Source organism: Astatotilapia calliptera, chromosome 11 (assembly GCF_964374335.1).
Source record: "Astatotilapia calliptera chromosome 11, fAstCal68.1, whole genome shotgun sequence".
NCBI lineage: Eukaryota > Metazoa > Chordata > Actinopteri > Cichliformes > Cichlidae > Astatotilapia > Astatotilapia calliptera.
Genome location: NC_137432.1, coordinates 10,531,886 through 10,548,300, shown reverse-complemented (window position 1 = coordinate 10,548,300; position 16,415 = coordinate 10,531,886). Strand labels below are relative to the sequence as shown.

The following is a 16,415-nucleotide window of genomic DNA, read 5'->3' as shown; positions in this document are numbered from 1 at the left end:
CAAGTTATTTTGTGCTTTATACATTATCTGTGCCATTTTATATTCAACTAAATCATAAAATATCAGGGTATTCAGATTAATAAACAAAATGTTAGTTGGTTCTATATAGTTTGATTGGTTTATAATTCTTATAGCTCTTTTTTGTAACTTGAAAATATGAAGTGTTCGTTTTATATGCATTACCCCATATCTCCAGACAATAAGTCATATATAGAAGCAACAGAGTACAATAAAGTGTGTATAATGATTTTTTGTTCAGGACATGCTTTGTTTTATAGAGAATAGCAATGGTTTTTGACATTTTTGTTTTCACGTGGTTTATATGAGACTTCCATCTCAGCTTATCATCAATTATCACTCCAAGAAATTTATTTTCGTACACTCTTTCAATTTCAATTCCATTAACCCTTATTTTAGACACATTTTTCACTTGTCTAATGCCAAAAATAATCAATTTTGTTTTCTTTATATTTAATGATAACTTATTTACATCAAACCAGTTTTTAAATATATTTAACTCCTTTTCCGCTGTAGTCAGAAGCTGTTCTAAGTTTTTACCTGAGCAGTACAGAGTGGTATCATCAGCAAACAATACACATTTTAACAGTTTGGAAACACTACATATGTCATTTATATATAATATAAATAATTTAGGGCCCATCACAGAGCCCTGAGGAACACCACAAGTTACCTTCAACTGTTTAGATTTTACATTATTGAATTCGACATATTGATATCGTTCATCCAGGTAACTTTTCATCCACTTGTATGCTATCCCTCTTATGCCATATCTCTCTAGTTTATTCATTAATATAGAATGATCAATTGTATTGTAATGTATGTTTGCACTGATTGCCGATCACGCTTCAACTGAGTCGTCCTCGGTCAGAAGGAATGGTACTCCACAGTGATGTAGTTCAAATAACTTTACTAAGGAGGTGGCAGATGACATCAACAGGATGTACAGCGTTGGTAGGGAGGCATTATAGGATTCACATGCAGGTAAAGGGGGTGTGAGTGTGTCTATGGGTGTGTGTGGTCATCTGTAAACAGAAAAACAAACATTTGTATTAACCACTATGGATAGCAGTGTACCCCTTCTACAGTACTGTGGGTTTCCAGCGTAATGTTATACAATCTGCCATAACCTCATGGCCACTAGATGGCACCCTAAGACCATAAATGAATTTCTGGCTCGTATATACATTGGCAACCCAGACCTCTGCAGATTACAACGATTCAGAGAATAAACATAGTAAATAGTTACATCCGCCTACAACCACAATGCTTGACAGTAAGTCGTATATGAAATGAAACATGGGCTGAACACAAGGCTGCCTGTAGTAGGCCAAAAAAACGCATCTTAGCGATAGCAACGGGACTAGCTTCTTACATAGCAAATTACACAGATAAAGTCAAACAAGCATCACTCTCATCTTACAATACTCACATGGTAAGCACGCACACAGTATTAACTCACACAGGAATGCAAGTAAATACGTTATCCTCCGACACACCTCTCATCTGTGCAGAACTGCGCTGAACACGTTCCCAACCGGAAGTACAGATACCGAGGTGCATCATGGGTAACGTAGTATAAACAGTTACAATGAACAAGCGGACTTTTAACAGCCGCCCCTGTATTTGTAGGCAAATACACTCCCGCTAGAGTCCTTCTATTTTGAAACAGTGTCATGTGAGTCCTCAGGAACTTCGGGAAGTTCTACCAGCTTAGTTACCGGGCGAACATAGGTACTGTCTTTAACTTTGACCTCGGCGGCTCGAACAACGCCATCAATCCCTGGGAAAACTTTGACAATGGTACCCACAGGCCAAAGGCCTCTAGGCAAGTTATAGTCCACAATCATAACAGCTTGTCCCACAGCCATGTTGTCAGTGGACTTCCTCCATTTCTGTCGGAGTTGCAGTCCTGGGAGGTAGTTCTGTATGAACCGCTTCCAGAAGTGGTCGCTGATGACCTGACTGTGCCTCCATCTTCTGTTCGAAAGAGTGCCTGAGGGGCCGTAAACTGCCTGGGGTAGTGCCGAATCATGCCGCCCCATCAAAAGAAGATTTGGTGTGATGGGATCTGGGTCAGCTATGTCAGCCGATGCATAGCCGAGCGGCTTTGAGTTCAAAATGCCCTCAACCTCTATGAGAGCAGTGAGTAGGACTTCTTCCGCCACAACTTGGTCCTTCAGGACTACTTGCAGAGCTGACTTCACTGCTCTGATTTCCCTTTCCCATGCTCCTCCGAAATGAGGAGAGTGTGGGGGATTGAAGCAGAAGTTGATAGTCTGCTTGGCCAGTTGCTGCTTGAGGTCCGGCTCCATGTTTTCACACGCCGTTTGGAGTTCTCTGTGCCCACCTCTGAAATTGGTCCCTCGATCAGACCACATCTCGTATGGCTTTCCTCGGCGTGCAATAAATCTGCGTAATGACATAAGGAAGGAATCGGTGTCAAGACTAGGGAGGAGATCAAGGTGCACGCATCTGGTTGTAAGACACTTGTAGATAATTCCCCAGCGTTTCTCTTTTCTACGACCTATCTTTATCGTGTATGGCCCAAAACAGTCTACGCCCGTTGACCAGAACGGCGGCTTATAGAGTCTCAGCCGTGATGAAGGTAAGTCAGCCATTTTGGGTGTAGAAGGCGAGGCGCGCCATCTCCTACAGTCCACACACTGGTGCTGATGCTTCTTAATGGCTTGACGTCCTCTGAGAATCCAATAGGTGCGCCGTATTTCCGCAAACAGCCTCTCTGCACCTGGATGAAGGAGCTGGTCATCATAAGTTTTTATGATGAGCTTGGTCAGGGGATGTTCAGCTGCTAATACGATGGGATGAATACTGTCTGGATCTAAGTCTGCAGCTCGACGGAGGCGGCCTCCGACTCTGAGGAGACCGGTAAGACTGTCATATTCAGGGGACAGCACGCTAAGACGGCTGTCTGAGCGGACTGGGTGCCCGATCTGGAGGGCTCGGGCCTCCTCTGGGAAGCTGTCAGTCTGAGCCGAGCGAAGCAGCATGGTCTTGGTTTCTAGTTGCTCCACTGCTGTAATAGGAGCGTCAGCCGCCCCGTGTTGGGTCTGGTATGTAGCAGCAATCAGCTCATCTAGCGTGGCATACTGTGTTGGATCCGGTAAGGTCGGGGATGCAGAAGCGTGCCCACAGAATGCAGTCTTCCTGAGCTCTGCCTCACTGCATGCCGGGAACTCTGTTGGAAACTTAGGCCAAGTGTCAGCAGTTTGTGACAGAAAGGGTGGACCATGTGACCAACGATTGCAGACAGTTAGGTCAGCGAGATGTTTCCCTCTGGTGATGTCATCAGCGGGATTGAGGTCAGAGGTCACATACCGCCACTGTTCAGGAGATGTCAGCTCCTGTATTTCACAGATTCTAGTCCCCACGAATACCTTATAGCGACAGGAACAAGACTGGATCCACTGCAGCACCGTTGTAGAGTCTGTCCACAGGTAGATCGATTGCAGGAGAATGGTGAGCTCTGTCTGGAGTAATTTGGCCAATTGGGCTCCTGTGAGTGCTGCGCAAAGCTCCAGCCGGGGCATTGACACCTGTTTGCGTGGGGCCACTCTGGAGCGAGCCATCAGGAATGATGTGGCGATGGGCAGTTGTTGCTCGATTACTCGGAGATAATCCACAGCCCCATACGCCTTTTCTGATGCGTCACAGAATATGTGAGCCTCGTATGTCACATTGCTGGAGTTGTGAGAAGGAGCGTAGCAGCGGGGAATGGTGACATGCTGAAGGTGTGACAGTTCGCCTTCCCACTCAAGCCAGGACTTAAGTAGATTCCCTTCGATGGGCTCATCCCATCCTCTCTCTGTGCTCCACAGGGCCTGTACAATCAGCTTGGCCCTTGTAGTGTAGGGACAAATATAACCTAGGGGGTCATACTGGGTAGCTAGTACCTTGTACACGTTGCGCAGCGTGACCGTGGAGTAGGTTATAGGGCGGTGCTTATATCCCAGGACATCTGTCGGGCAGTGCCAGCTGAGTCCTAATGTTGACTCTTGTGGGTCGAGACTTTTGAAGTTCAGCCAAAGCTCGCAGCTCTCTGATCTAGCTGAAGCGGGCAGGTGAGCAACTACTTCGGGCACGTTGCTCGCCCACTGACGTATCTCGAATCCTCCTTGAATGAGTAAATCTCTCATTCGGTCGATGAGCTGCTTTGCTTCTTCTGGGTTGGACAGGGACTGTAAACAGTTATCCACATAGAAGGCTGTGTGGACAGAGTCACAGATGTCCTTGTGGGTGTCTTTGTGCTCCCTTGCATGTCTCTGTAGGGCGAAAATAGCACAACAGGGGCTACATGTCGTTCCGAAGGGCAAAACTCTCCACTCATATACGTCTGGGGGCCGGTCAGTTTCACAATCCCTCCACAGAAACCGTAGCAGAGTACAATCCTCTGGGAGCAGCCGAATCTGGTGAAACATGGCTTTGATATCTCCACTCACAGCTACAGGGTGTTGGCGGAAGCGGAGTAATACCCCCAGCAGAGTGGGCCCCAAGGGAGGTCCTGGTAAGAGGTAGTGGTTCAGGACAGCCCCCTGAAACTCAAACGAACAGTTGAAGACCACCCTAGCCTTATTATTGTGATGTACCATGTGATGGGGTACATACCATGACTCGGAAGAGCTATGTGTCTCATCTGGGCTCAGCTTAACAACATAACCAGAATCTACTAACCTGTGGATCTCCTGGCTGTATGTGAGGGTCAGATCAGGATTCTTGGCCAGCTTACGTTCGGTGGATCTGAGGAGGCCTTTTACTGCTTCAGGAGAGACACACATCCGTGGAAAGTCCCTTCTTCTCAGCAGCGGAGTGGCGTATCTCTCGACACCGTCTACTGGGACTCTGATGGTCTTTGTCTCCAACATAGCTACCGCCTCTCTGTCCTCCTTTGACCGTGTGACCTCCTTCTCTGTCCTGTAGGGGGGAGCATCTAGTTGCCACAAACGCTTCACATCTTGATGCAGGGCCTCTGCAGGAGAAAGGCACATGTTCAGGCACTGCAGGTCCCCCTCAGATGTAGGCATACTACTGGCCGGCCCCTGGATGGCCCATCCGAGCTTGGTGCAGATAGCTACTGGCCCTTTGGACGACCCCCGAAGGACGGGGCGGACAGGGGTGATGAGATGAGCGTTATCTGAGCCAATCAGCACCAAAGGTTGGATCTGGTTAAATCCCTCAATCTGGACTTTCTGTAAGTGAAGATACTTCTTCTTTAGCTGTTCAGCTGGACATGACTGAGTAGCTAGGCTCAGTTGTTGGGCTGTGAAGGCATGTGTTACTTTGTACCTCACTTTGGGCTTAGCCCTTGGTGACACCTGAAATGAGACAAAGCCTCCCTTCATCTGGATTACATCTCGACGGATAGTTCTCAGTGAGAGTGTTGCTTCCTCCTGTTCCAAACCTAGAGATTTAACTGCCGCTGGAAGCACAACAGTCTTCTCTGAGCCGTCATCGAGCACAGCAAATGTATCCAGTGATTTGCCCCCATGATGTAGTTGGATTGGTACTACCTTAAGCATAACACGACCTGAGTGACTTGAATAGTCTAGGTAGACCATACTAGTACTCACAGTTAGTATGTTAGGGTCCCGCTTCTTGGCCTCAACCAGGTCATGGAGCACCGACAAATGCTGGTCACCACAGGTGCTGCACGGCTTCTTCAGAGTACACTGCTCTGGAGAATGTTTACGGCCACAGCGCCAGCATTTGGCCTTCTCGGTAATCCAGGTAGCCATAGCTTTGAGGTCTAGCCTTTTGAATCCATCACAGCCATTCAGATAATGCTCTGTCCCTTCGCAGTATGGACAATAAGGTTTGAACTTCTGTTTCTTCTTAGGTTGGACTGTCGGATCTGGAGCTGTAGATTCTCCCTCCTGTTTTAGCTTGGCTTGGGCTGGATTTGGGCCGTAGTAGATGGAAGCAGATCTGTTGTGTGGCTTGAGCCCTGCTGAGGCTTTGAGTAGGTTCTTCTCTGGACGTGGCTTGTCCGGGGGCATTTGAGAGGCTTGTCTGGATAGCTGAAGGACTTGGGATTTCCGTTCGAGCCATTCTGAGAAGTCGTACATATTGTATGTTCGGCTGCTGCCACTGCGGATGATCCCCCGGGTGATACAGTACTCGATGAAGTTGTCCCTGTAGTTCAGAGGGAGCTTGGTAAGCAGTCTATCCACATGTGAACCACAATGAAGCTCACTGGCTGCTACTTCATCCATGGTACTGAGAAGCCCAACCAGGCTGGACACCGACAGGGAGAGGTCTTCAATAGCTTGAGAGTCTCCGGCTCTAATAGGGGGGCAGTTTAATATAGTGCTAAGCTCACTTTGGACTAACTGCCTTGGCTGTCCATACCTCTGCTCTAGCGCCCTCATTGCACTAGTGTAGGGAGTGCGGTCGTGAATGTAGCGCTTGGCTACCTGTAGGGCGCTGGGATGCTCTAGATGATCTAGTAGGACCTGATACTTGTAATCTTCTCCCAGATGAGAATATGGCCCTAAGGTGCTGTCCAGCCCTTTCTTTAATAAGGCGAAGTCACTCTCTCTCCCCGACCGGAAGATCACCAGCTTAGGCTTTGGAATGCCATATGAAGATGCCACCATCATCTCCATCAGGTTTGGTAGAGGCGTTCCTGCTGGGTAAATTGTGGCAACCTGTGGATTATGGTGTTCAGCAGAGGAAGATGATGAATAGTTACATCCTGAGGGATAAGGAACATAGTATTTGCCAGCTGGATCGGGCAAAGCTTCAGGATGCAGTATGGTGGGCACAGGGGATGAGCTTCTGCCCACTGTGATGGCTGGGGCACAGGTGCTGGTGGACCTGAAGGTTGCTGCAAGTACACAGGATTAGCTGGATGTCTGACTTGGAAGACAGGAGCAGCGGGATGTGACATCTGCTGCAGACTCGCTGGGTCCACAGCCTGTGATAGCTGGTGCATTGAAAGATGAGCATGTTGTAGTGGCTGATCAGCTGGGGATGCAGAATGTAATAGCTGCACCTGGCCTGGCCTGTTTATCAGGGGCTGATGTTCCGATCGCTGATATGAGAAGGGTTCAGCAGTGCATCGTCCAGGTCTCCTGAGTGGCGTCGATGCGGCTACATAAGTGGCAGGGTGCAGCACTGGCTGAATGTGAAGGCTCGCTTTACGGGGAGGTGATGGAGCAGATGTTTCCGCTTGCGTTGGCATGTTTGCAGGTGTTGTGGTGCCCTGCTCTGAGGGACTTACTAGCACAGTTAGTGGCTCTGTGGTATCATGTAACACCTCATTGCTAGGTTGTAGTGGTGCAACTTCTGTTATGGAGGAAATACGTTGGGGTTGTTCTAACGCTCCTGTTTCTGGGGGAAGAGGACTGCCAGGTTTAGAAGCTTGCTCCAAACGCTCCACCCGCTTTAGTAATGTCCCACGAGTTTCCTCCATAGACACTTGCAGTTGAGTCATGTGTTGGAGGTAGGGCTGGGCGATATGACCCAAAATTCATATCTCGATATTTTTTTAGCTGGATGGCGATATAAGATATATATCTCGATATATTTTTTTAAAGCCATAAAATAAGAACAAAAAGAGAGTTCTTAGTCAAAGCTGTGTCCCAGATGTCACACAGGCACTTTTATTAACATAGAACAGATGTACATAAAATTTACTCAAAAATAAATTATGAGCATTTATTAAATAATAATGCTCCATAAATAAAAGAAAACAATGTTGTTTTTGTGCTAAACAAAAAGCTCACAATTGTGCAGTCAAAATGTAAACCAAAAGACGCTGAGCACAATAACAAAGACAGATTTCACAGCTGCTCTGTTCCCAACTTCTACTGCGTGACTGACAGCCTGGAGTTTGAAATCCGCTTCGCAACCACGTCTCTTAACAGGTGCCATTTATGGTCCTTATACACAGTAGGGTAATATTACGTTGAAGCACAGTACGTATCACTCCGCGAGGCTCAGCCGTAATGCTCCGACAATCCATCAAGCGGTGCAGCTCCGTAGCTTACCAAAGTCGTACTAAAACATTTTTTCACAGATTGCTGAGCGCCGTGTTCCACATAAAATCGGTTCGCAGTCATCAAGCACAACCAGAATTCATACATAAGGCGCGCTGTCAACTTTTGAGAAAATGAAAGGATTTTAGTCCGTGCAGCACCTCTGGGCTGCATGGCGTTAGCGTGGTTAGCTCGTTAGCGTGGTTAGCTAGCTTACACGTTGACGCCGTCCAGCCCCACGCACGGGGCGATGCGCAGTAACTCGTTAACGGAGATTTGCCGTGTCCATCTTGTCGCTTCCTGCAGGTGAAGTGATGGGGGAGGAGGGGAGGCCGAGTAACGTTGCTTAAAGACGAAAGTGGACGAAAGAGAGGCAAACTTGCGGCTCCACAAGTATAATTATAACGTAACATAGACTATATCGATATAAAGGATATTGTCACATCTTATATCTCGTATAAAAATATATCGATATTTTTTAAAAACTCGATATATCGTCCAGCTCTAGTTGGAGGACACTGCTCCAAACTGATTCCATCTTCTGCCATCTCTCATCCTCTTCATAGTCGGAGCTGCTTGAACTACTTGGAGCTCTAGATGGCTCGGGTGGCTCAGTTAGGTTGTGCTCATAGTCCACCAGATGTCCCGGAAGTTTCTTCTCCCGCGCTGGACGGGGGCTATTCGATGCACCTCTATCCCGAGGGTTTGCCATCTCATTAACTCAGCCAAGGCGAACTCCGGCTCGAAGGACCACTTGTAATGTATGTTTGCACTGATTGCCGATCACGCTTCAACTGAGTTGTCCTCGGTCAGAAGGAATGGTACTCCACAGTGATGTAGTTCAAATAACTTTACTAAGGAGGTGGCAGATGACATCAACAGGATGTACAGCGTTGGTAGGGAGGCGTTATAGGATTCACATGCAGGTAAAGGGGGTGTGAGTGTGTCTATGGGTGTGTGTGGTCATCTGTAAACAGAAAAACAAACATTTGTATTAACCACTATGGATAGCAGTGTACCCCTTCTACAATACTGTGGGTTTCCAGCGTAATGTTATACAATCTGCCATAACCTCATGGCCACTAGATGGCACCCTAAGACCATAAATGAATTTCTGGCTCGTATATACATTGGCAACCCAGACCTCTGCAGATTACAACGATTCAGAGAATAAACATAGTAAATAGTTACATCCGCCTACAACCACAATACTTGACAGTAAGTCGTATATGAAATGAAACATGGGCTGAACACAAGGCTGCCTGTAGTAGGCCAAAAAAACGCATCTTAGCGATAGCAACGGGACTAGCTTCTTACATAGCAAATTACACAGATAAAGTCAAACAAGCATCACTCTCATCTTACAATACTCACATGGTAAGCATGCACACAGTATTAACTCACACAGGAATGCAAGTAAATACGTTATCCTCGACACACCTCTCATCTGTGCAGAACTGCGCTGAACACGTTCCCAACCGGAAGTACAGATACCGAGGTGCATCATGGGTAACGTAGTATAAACAGTTACAATGAACAAGCGGACTTTTAACATGTATCAAACGCCTTTTTAAAGTCTATAAATACACCAACAGTATATTCCTTATTATCTATTGCATTAGATATCCCTTCAACAAGTTCCATCACTGCCATTGAAGTGGACCTTTTCACTCTAAAGCCATATTGGTTATCGCTTAGGAGATTATGCTTCTCCATATATTTATCAAGTCTATTAACAAAAAACTTTTCTAAAATTTTTGAGAACTGTGGGAGTAGTGATATTGGCCTGTAATTGGTAAACTGACATCTCTCTCCGTTTTTATGGATTGGAATAACTTTTGCTATTTTCATTTGTGAGGGAAACACACCAGTTTGAAAGGACAGATTACAAATGTATGCGAAAGGTTGCACTATATATTCTATAATACTTTTAACTAATATCATGTCAATACCAAAACAGTCAGTGGACTTTTTATTTTTAAATGTCTTCACAATGTTAATTATTTCTCTATGAGTTGCAGCACCAATAAACATGGAGGACACATTCTGAGTAATATGTTTATTTAGGTCGTTATTATTTCTTGACTCTGGAATTTCTTTTGCTAAATTAAAGCCAACATTTAAAAGAAATCATTAAATTCATTTGCAATGTCTTTAGTTTTATCAAGCACAATATCTTTATCTTTTTTAAAAAATTCTGCATAATTCTTATTTTTTGAGCCCTTTTTGATTAGACTGTTTAATATCCTCCATGTTTCTTGTGTGTTACTTCTACTTTGCTCCAATAATTTGTGGTAATATTCTTTCTTACTTGTTCTTATAATATTTACTAATCTATTTTTATATAACTTGTACTTTATTTCAGCATCTTTTGTCCTCTGTTTTATGAATCTCTTATATAGATTATTTTTCTTTTTACATGCATCTTCTATCCCCTTTGTGATCCATGGCTTATTTGATCTGTGATGCTTTCTAGTGATTTTCATTAAAGGACAATGTTTAAGTTCACTACCAGCAGTGCAATATATATTATTTCTCCCAGCCAAACTGGAACAGAAGCAAGTGAAAACAGTCTTTTATAGGCCTCGAGTTAAGAGGTGAAATATTTAGCAGTGTCCGTTTTTTTTCTGTTGGCAAAACAAAGATGATAACTGTAATCATCTGGCAGAAAAGTGTTGGTGCAGTCTGCTGTGGGGAAAAGCAGCAAGTCCTCCTGTCCTCTGTCTTCCTCTGGTTCCATAGTTATCTCCACGTTTTTTTCTTCTTCTTCTTAAATCTTTCCCCTGCCTCCCTCTCCTTCCTCCTCTGCTTCCTTTCATTTTCCTCGCTTGTTCTTCGTTAGGCCTTACTCTGTGTTGTCTCCCTTTCTCTTCAATCTTTTCCTCTTTTCCTTCTTCTCTTTTCCTCCTTTGCTCCATGGAGATTCTGTGCTGCACCAGTGTAAGTAATAGTGGACTGCCTCGCTCGATTCTCGTTCCTGTCCACTTTTCTTTGCTCTCACTGTTCTTTTCCTTGTCCCTCACTCTCCCCTGTGCATGCCTGCTATACAGTCCTCACTGGGTTCTTTTACAATTTGGTGTATGAAGAGTGTTTCCTTAAAAAGAAGCAGTAGAGCTTCCCTCATCCTGCCACTGTGTTTAAGGATAAATAATAAAGATAACATTTCAAACCCCTTTAAAATTCTAGAGATTTGTCAGATTAACCAGTTGATACTTTGGTTTGTAAACTAAGAGTATGAGCTCCAAGTCTGAAGAAAACTGGCCTACAATATTGTTATTTTCTTTAAAATATGTTCTAAGTTAAATATACATTTGGCTTCTGGAGATCCGATATCATCTTGTGGCACTGAGATACGAGTAAATAAAAGCAGCAGTCAAGACTTCGGAGAAGGGGTGGACAAAAAAATTTATTAAAGGGCCACATAAGACTCCGGGATTGTTGTGGAGGGCTGCAGCAATAAGCTGAACTCAGTTCTGCCCAATATTAATTTTTATCTCTTCATAAGCTTGACGGTTAAACACAGGAAGCTATAATATCTGTTATTGAGTTTCAACGTTAAGGAATTAGAAATATAAGATGTGGAAAACATGTTAACGGCTCGCTTGTGTCGCGTTATGACAGATGTGCTGTTTGTTCTTTTGTTCACTCTTTTTGTACTTGCACACAGTTGTTGCTTACGTGGTTTTAAAATCTTCAGCACTCATCCACTCGTCACTTATAGAAAATAAAGTTTTCATTTTAGTTCACAGTTGCTACAAGTGTAACTTTTCCTCCTGCAGATGACTCCAAAATCCAAAAGGAAGAGCATCCACAGCAGGATGCTGCGACCAGTGTCTCGTGCCTTTGGTTAGTACTTCATATTTCTGAGTTTACATGTTATAACACCACGTTCTCTTAAATTGAGATTATCATGCTGTCTTGCTGCTTTAGGCTATACAAAGCAGAATAATTCTAGTTTTGTAGTTGGATTAATTTTTTTTTTTACCTTTTGTGATTTTTATTTCTTGTTTAGTTTTTATTGGTTGGAAATCTTTAGTTTTACTTAAATTTGTGTTAGTTTTAGTGTTTAGTTTAGTTATAGAGGACACATGCCAGAGGCAAGATTTAGGAAAATATTTAGAAAAATAGACGCAAAGTTTCAAATATGTCCAATAAACCGTCATCAGCTAAGTCATGTTAACTTTCTTTGTTTTTTCCTTTTTTAAAAGACAATTTTCCAAGTTCCCAAAATCATTTCATGTTGTTAACGTGTCATAAAAATCTAGTTTTTATTTTTTTTATTATAGTTAAAATCTTTTTTTCATATCTAGTTTGAGTTTTTCAGTTTGTAGTTTTAACTGTAATAACGTTAATAAGAAGTTGACTTGATGGGGTTTTATTTTTTATTTCTCTGTATTTGATCCTATAAAATTACAAATCTACAGAGATGGAGTTTGACCTGGACAAAGCCCTAGAAGATGTCCCCATCCATGTGGAGGATACTTCAACTTCATCTCACACTCCATCCACTCCATCTATGGTGCTGCCCAAACTGGAGCCATGTCCCACAGGTGTGATGGTGGAGCTTCCATCTGAGGAAGAAAAAAAGCTCCAGCACTTCACCAAACTCCGACCTCGGAGGAACAAAAAGACACATTCCAGCAAAGTACCAGTGAGTGGTCAAGATGGGTTTCTCAAGTTTACTTCAAGGCATTAGTGAGCTTACATTTGTCTCAAAATAACATATAAGACCTCTTTAGATATAGTCCAGTGCAGTTGATCTGCTTTCTGTCAGATGGTCCAGAAAATCTTTTTTCTTTCAGCAAATCAGCAGCACTCCATCTCAAGATGGGGAACAGAACGGCCTCATGGGAAGGGTGGATGAGGGTGTAGATGAGTTCTTCTCTAAAAAAGTCACCAAGATGGATTCCAAGTAAGGACTGTACTCTTGTCTCTTTATGTTTTTATCCACTGAATACATAAGTTGAAATGGGCTTCATCTTGACATTTCTAATACTCCTCTCTTATTAAGTCTTTCTCTCATGTGTCCCTTTGTCCGTCGTGTCTTTTCTCAGGCGTTCCCTGAAGAGTTCAGAATCTCAAGATGGCGAGAAGAAAAAGAAAGGAGGATTTCTAAATCTCATCAAACGATCCTCTAAATCGGATAAATCAGACAAACTGGATAAGTCTGAGAAAATCCAGGCCACTTTAACATCCTCGGGTCCATCACCCTCTGCACAGCCATCCGTCATCCCAGAGGAGCCTTCCTCACCGAAGGTTGCAATTAAGAGCCCAGCACCTGAGCCGAAGTCGAGGTGAAGATGAAGACTAAAGCAGAATTATATATATATATATATATATTTTTTTTTATATTCCTCTGTAACCACTCCCAGCTTTTTTGACAACATTTCCGTCTCCACCACAGAGACGCCTCCAGTCGCTCACAGCCCACAGACTACAGCAGCAGCTCAGACCGCTCAGAGGAGCTGAGGACACCAGACTCCATGGACGAACCCTGGGAGGGTTCAGATGGCAGGGGGAGTCCTCAGGGAGGCAAGCGGTATCCTGGTGTGCAGATGATGGGCAGTGGGCTCCTAGCAGAGATGAAAGCCAAGCACGAAAGAAGAGCGTACAAGGTAAAGTGATGCCAATTAAACCAAAAAATAAAGAAACTACACAAAGTACATGAAAATGGGGCACAGCAATATGTATGATGGCTCTGTTTCAAAGATGAAGACAAAGACTTGAGGCAAATCCAAAAAGACTTAAACTCTGCAGTTCTGTCGCACATATACAAGCTTAATTTAGTGAGTAAAAAGTCTTTGAGTTAAGAATGTATTACAGAGCAGTCACACACATAAACATGCCGAACTAATCCTGCAAACATCCTGCCAGTGGAACCAAATAGCTACTGCTCTACTTATTTCTTTGATTGGGGATATAATGAAGCGGTTTAAAGTTGATTCATATGTTTGGGCTTTTAAATGGGTAGAGAAGCACACAGGGATTAAAATGCGTTAAAATATATTTACACATTCCAGGAATTAAAGTCATTGTCTATGCTAATTGTTTGTCTATAAATGTATACACACATGCACACACATTTTTTTTTTTTTTTGTCTGTATTTGGATTTAAAAGGCCTTTGGTTCAGATGCCCTTCCTCCTCCTCCTCCCCCTTCACCTCCTTCTCACCCTCACCCCTGACACTCGTCACGACTCACTCCACCCTGGGTTCAAGCCCAGTCTCTGAAGTTGAGCTAAAGATATTGCCTTAATAAGCGACGCAATAAAAGAAGATGAATATTTTTTTTAAATGGGACTTTCCTGTCCTGTCACACTTCATTTAGTGGATTTCCTATTTGTCTCGCCTGGGCCATTTTCACAGCTTTTTTTTCCTCCTTCCTCTTGGTATACCCTCATTTCTTGTCAAAACACAGCCTATTTTTTTTTCTTCTTTCATATTCGAGCAGTGATAATCTTTTTACTTGTTTTTGTTTTTGAATGTAAAGCAATTCGTCCTTGTGGCTAATTATTGCTCTGTAGTTGGGTGGGGCCCTTACATGGCATCAGTTTTGGTATTAGGGTTGTTCTTAGCTTGTGAAAATAATACTGCAGTTAATTTTTAATCAATATTGTGTTATTTAAGTTTATTTAAAACAAGTCTTATTTAGCAGATAAATGGAAAAATAAACTGTAAACTGTAGTTTTAATAAGTTCAGAGGATCCTGATCAGTCAATCAACGATATCCCAGTACACCCTTGCTGGTGGTGCTTTTTTAAAAAGAGCATATTTGGATTCAAAGCACTCTAGGTTATGAGCTTCCACTTGTCAAAGCTCCTTTATTCAACAGTCACTAAGTGTGACGTCCCCGCTGGGAGGATGTGTAAAATAAGAAGCATCGAAAATCAAAGGCATGCAAGGACCCTGATGACCTCAGGCTGCTCACAGCACCTGACAACATGTTGACATAAAAACACAAACAAGCCTCTCTGCCAGAGGGCAAGGTGAGAGTAGCAGGAATGGAAACAAGTGCAAAGTTGAATTGATGGAAACATGAAATCAAGCAAAATGACAAAATTAAGACGAAAAAGAAGGCCGATTTTATTTTTTTCTGTCATGACTCACAGCATGACATAAGTGCTGTGAATATTCTACCTACATAGATTTCCCAGCCATACAACTACTCGTCCCGCACGTCCGTCTGCTTTCTCCACTCTGACATATTTATTTCCCCTGGTGTGTATTAAAAATAGAAAAGGAAAAAAGAGAAAACGGAAAAAAATGTATTTTGATTCAAAGGGGGAAGAATTAGTGTGGCAACACCAGGGATTAAACTAAAAGTTTGCGCACCGAGAGGTTTGTGGTATTTGCATCATTCGGGGGTTTCTGGGTCTTGTACCTTGTATCAGTAGCACTAAAGCTTCTCCTGCTGTACGCCGCTTCTGGTTGGCTTCCTGGTGTGTGTATGGTTGAAACTGAAAAACTGCAATTGCATCTGTGCACTTGAGCCTGATCTAAAACTATTCAGCTGTTTTGTGTAGTGATCCAGTGTTTATTTGTTTTTTTCGTCTGCTCTAGTCTTCCAGCCCTGACAGACCTGACAGCAATACAACAGGTGAGCTTTTTTCTTCTTCATATACCTGAAATTTTAGAGGAGAAAGTTTAAGAATCTTTTTGATGTTTCCAGTACAATAAAACAATAAAAAAACAGATTTTTCTTTTTCATTGTTACACATGTAAAACAGCCAAGCCTCAACCCACCACTCCAGAAAGCAGGTCTCCAGGTGGTTCTGTTAGTAAGCCCGACCCTGCTTCTCCAGAGAAGACCTCACCACGCGGTGAGACTAAGCCAGAGCCAGCTCCTCGTCTCAGAGCTACATCTTCCTCGAGTTCCCCAGGAGGACCAGTAAGTCCCAAACCACCGGTGCCACAGGGAGCAAAGCCTGCTCTGGCTGCTCGACCTACAATCCCGCAGAAGCCGAGGACCACAAATAGCAGCAGGAGCATAGGTACTGTCAAACTCTGTGCGATGTTTTATTTTGTTAGGTATGTATCCATACTTAATGCTTAAAGATTGTTTTCTCTTGCTTTGTTTTTTCTTCACATAGATGAGAGCTCAGATTCCACCAGCAGTGGCAGTGTGTCTCATAAAGCCACAGGTCTTCCTCCAACACTGAAGAGGGTGCTATCGGAAAAAGGCAAGGACGGAGTCTCCACCAACAAAACCACTCAGGAAGGTACGTTTCTCCTATTTTGTTCATGTTAACACATTAAAGAAAATAGATTTAGAGCCTCACTGAAAATGCAGTGAACTGTCAGTCATCCCCGTATAAATACATCAGCTGTTACTTTTTTGTCTCCTCGTGAAGTTGGACAGACTGGTGGATGTTTGATCTCGCTGTCAGGATCTGACACAGTG

At 43.6% G+C, this 16,415-nt stretch overlaps 1 protein-coding gene and 1 long non-coding RNA gene across 3 annotated transcripts in view; one reads left to right on the top strand and one right to left on the bottom strand.

Moving 5' to 3' along the window:
- Positions 1-16,415, top strand: part of LOC113032052 (F-actin-uncapping protein LRRC16A-like) — an 86,590-nt gene that overhangs the window by 65,301 nt on the left and 4,874 nt on the right. The window contains exons 30-38 of one of the 2 annotated variants that reach the window (XM_080307795.1): positions 10,938-10,955; positions 11,795-11,861; positions 12,440-12,666; positions 12,818-12,927; positions 13,070-13,309; positions 13,420-13,630; positions 15,575-15,611; positions 15,742-16,005; positions 16,105-16,233. In XM_080307795.1, the coding sequence (XP_080163921.1) occupies positions 10,938-10,955; positions 11,795-11,861; positions 12,440-12,666; positions 12,818-12,927; positions 13,070-13,309; positions 13,420-13,630; positions 15,575-15,611; positions 15,742-16,005; positions 16,105-16,233 (1,303 nt within the window). The remainder of the gene's footprint in view (positions 1-10,937; positions 10,956-11,794; positions 11,862-12,439; positions 12,667-12,817; positions 12,928-13,069; positions 13,310-13,419; positions 13,631-15,574; positions 15,612-15,741; positions 16,006-16,104; positions 16,234-16,415) is intronic. The other variant, XM_080307796.1, reaches the window with a different exon arrangement.
- LOC113031486 (uncharacterized) lies at positions 912-1,764 on the bottom strand. The gene is made up of 2 exons (XR_013912036.1): positions 1,451-1,764; positions 912-1,043 (listed from the first exon to the last, which is right to left on the bottom strand). It is a non-coding gene; the product is annotated as an uncharacterized LOC113031486 (long non-coding RNA).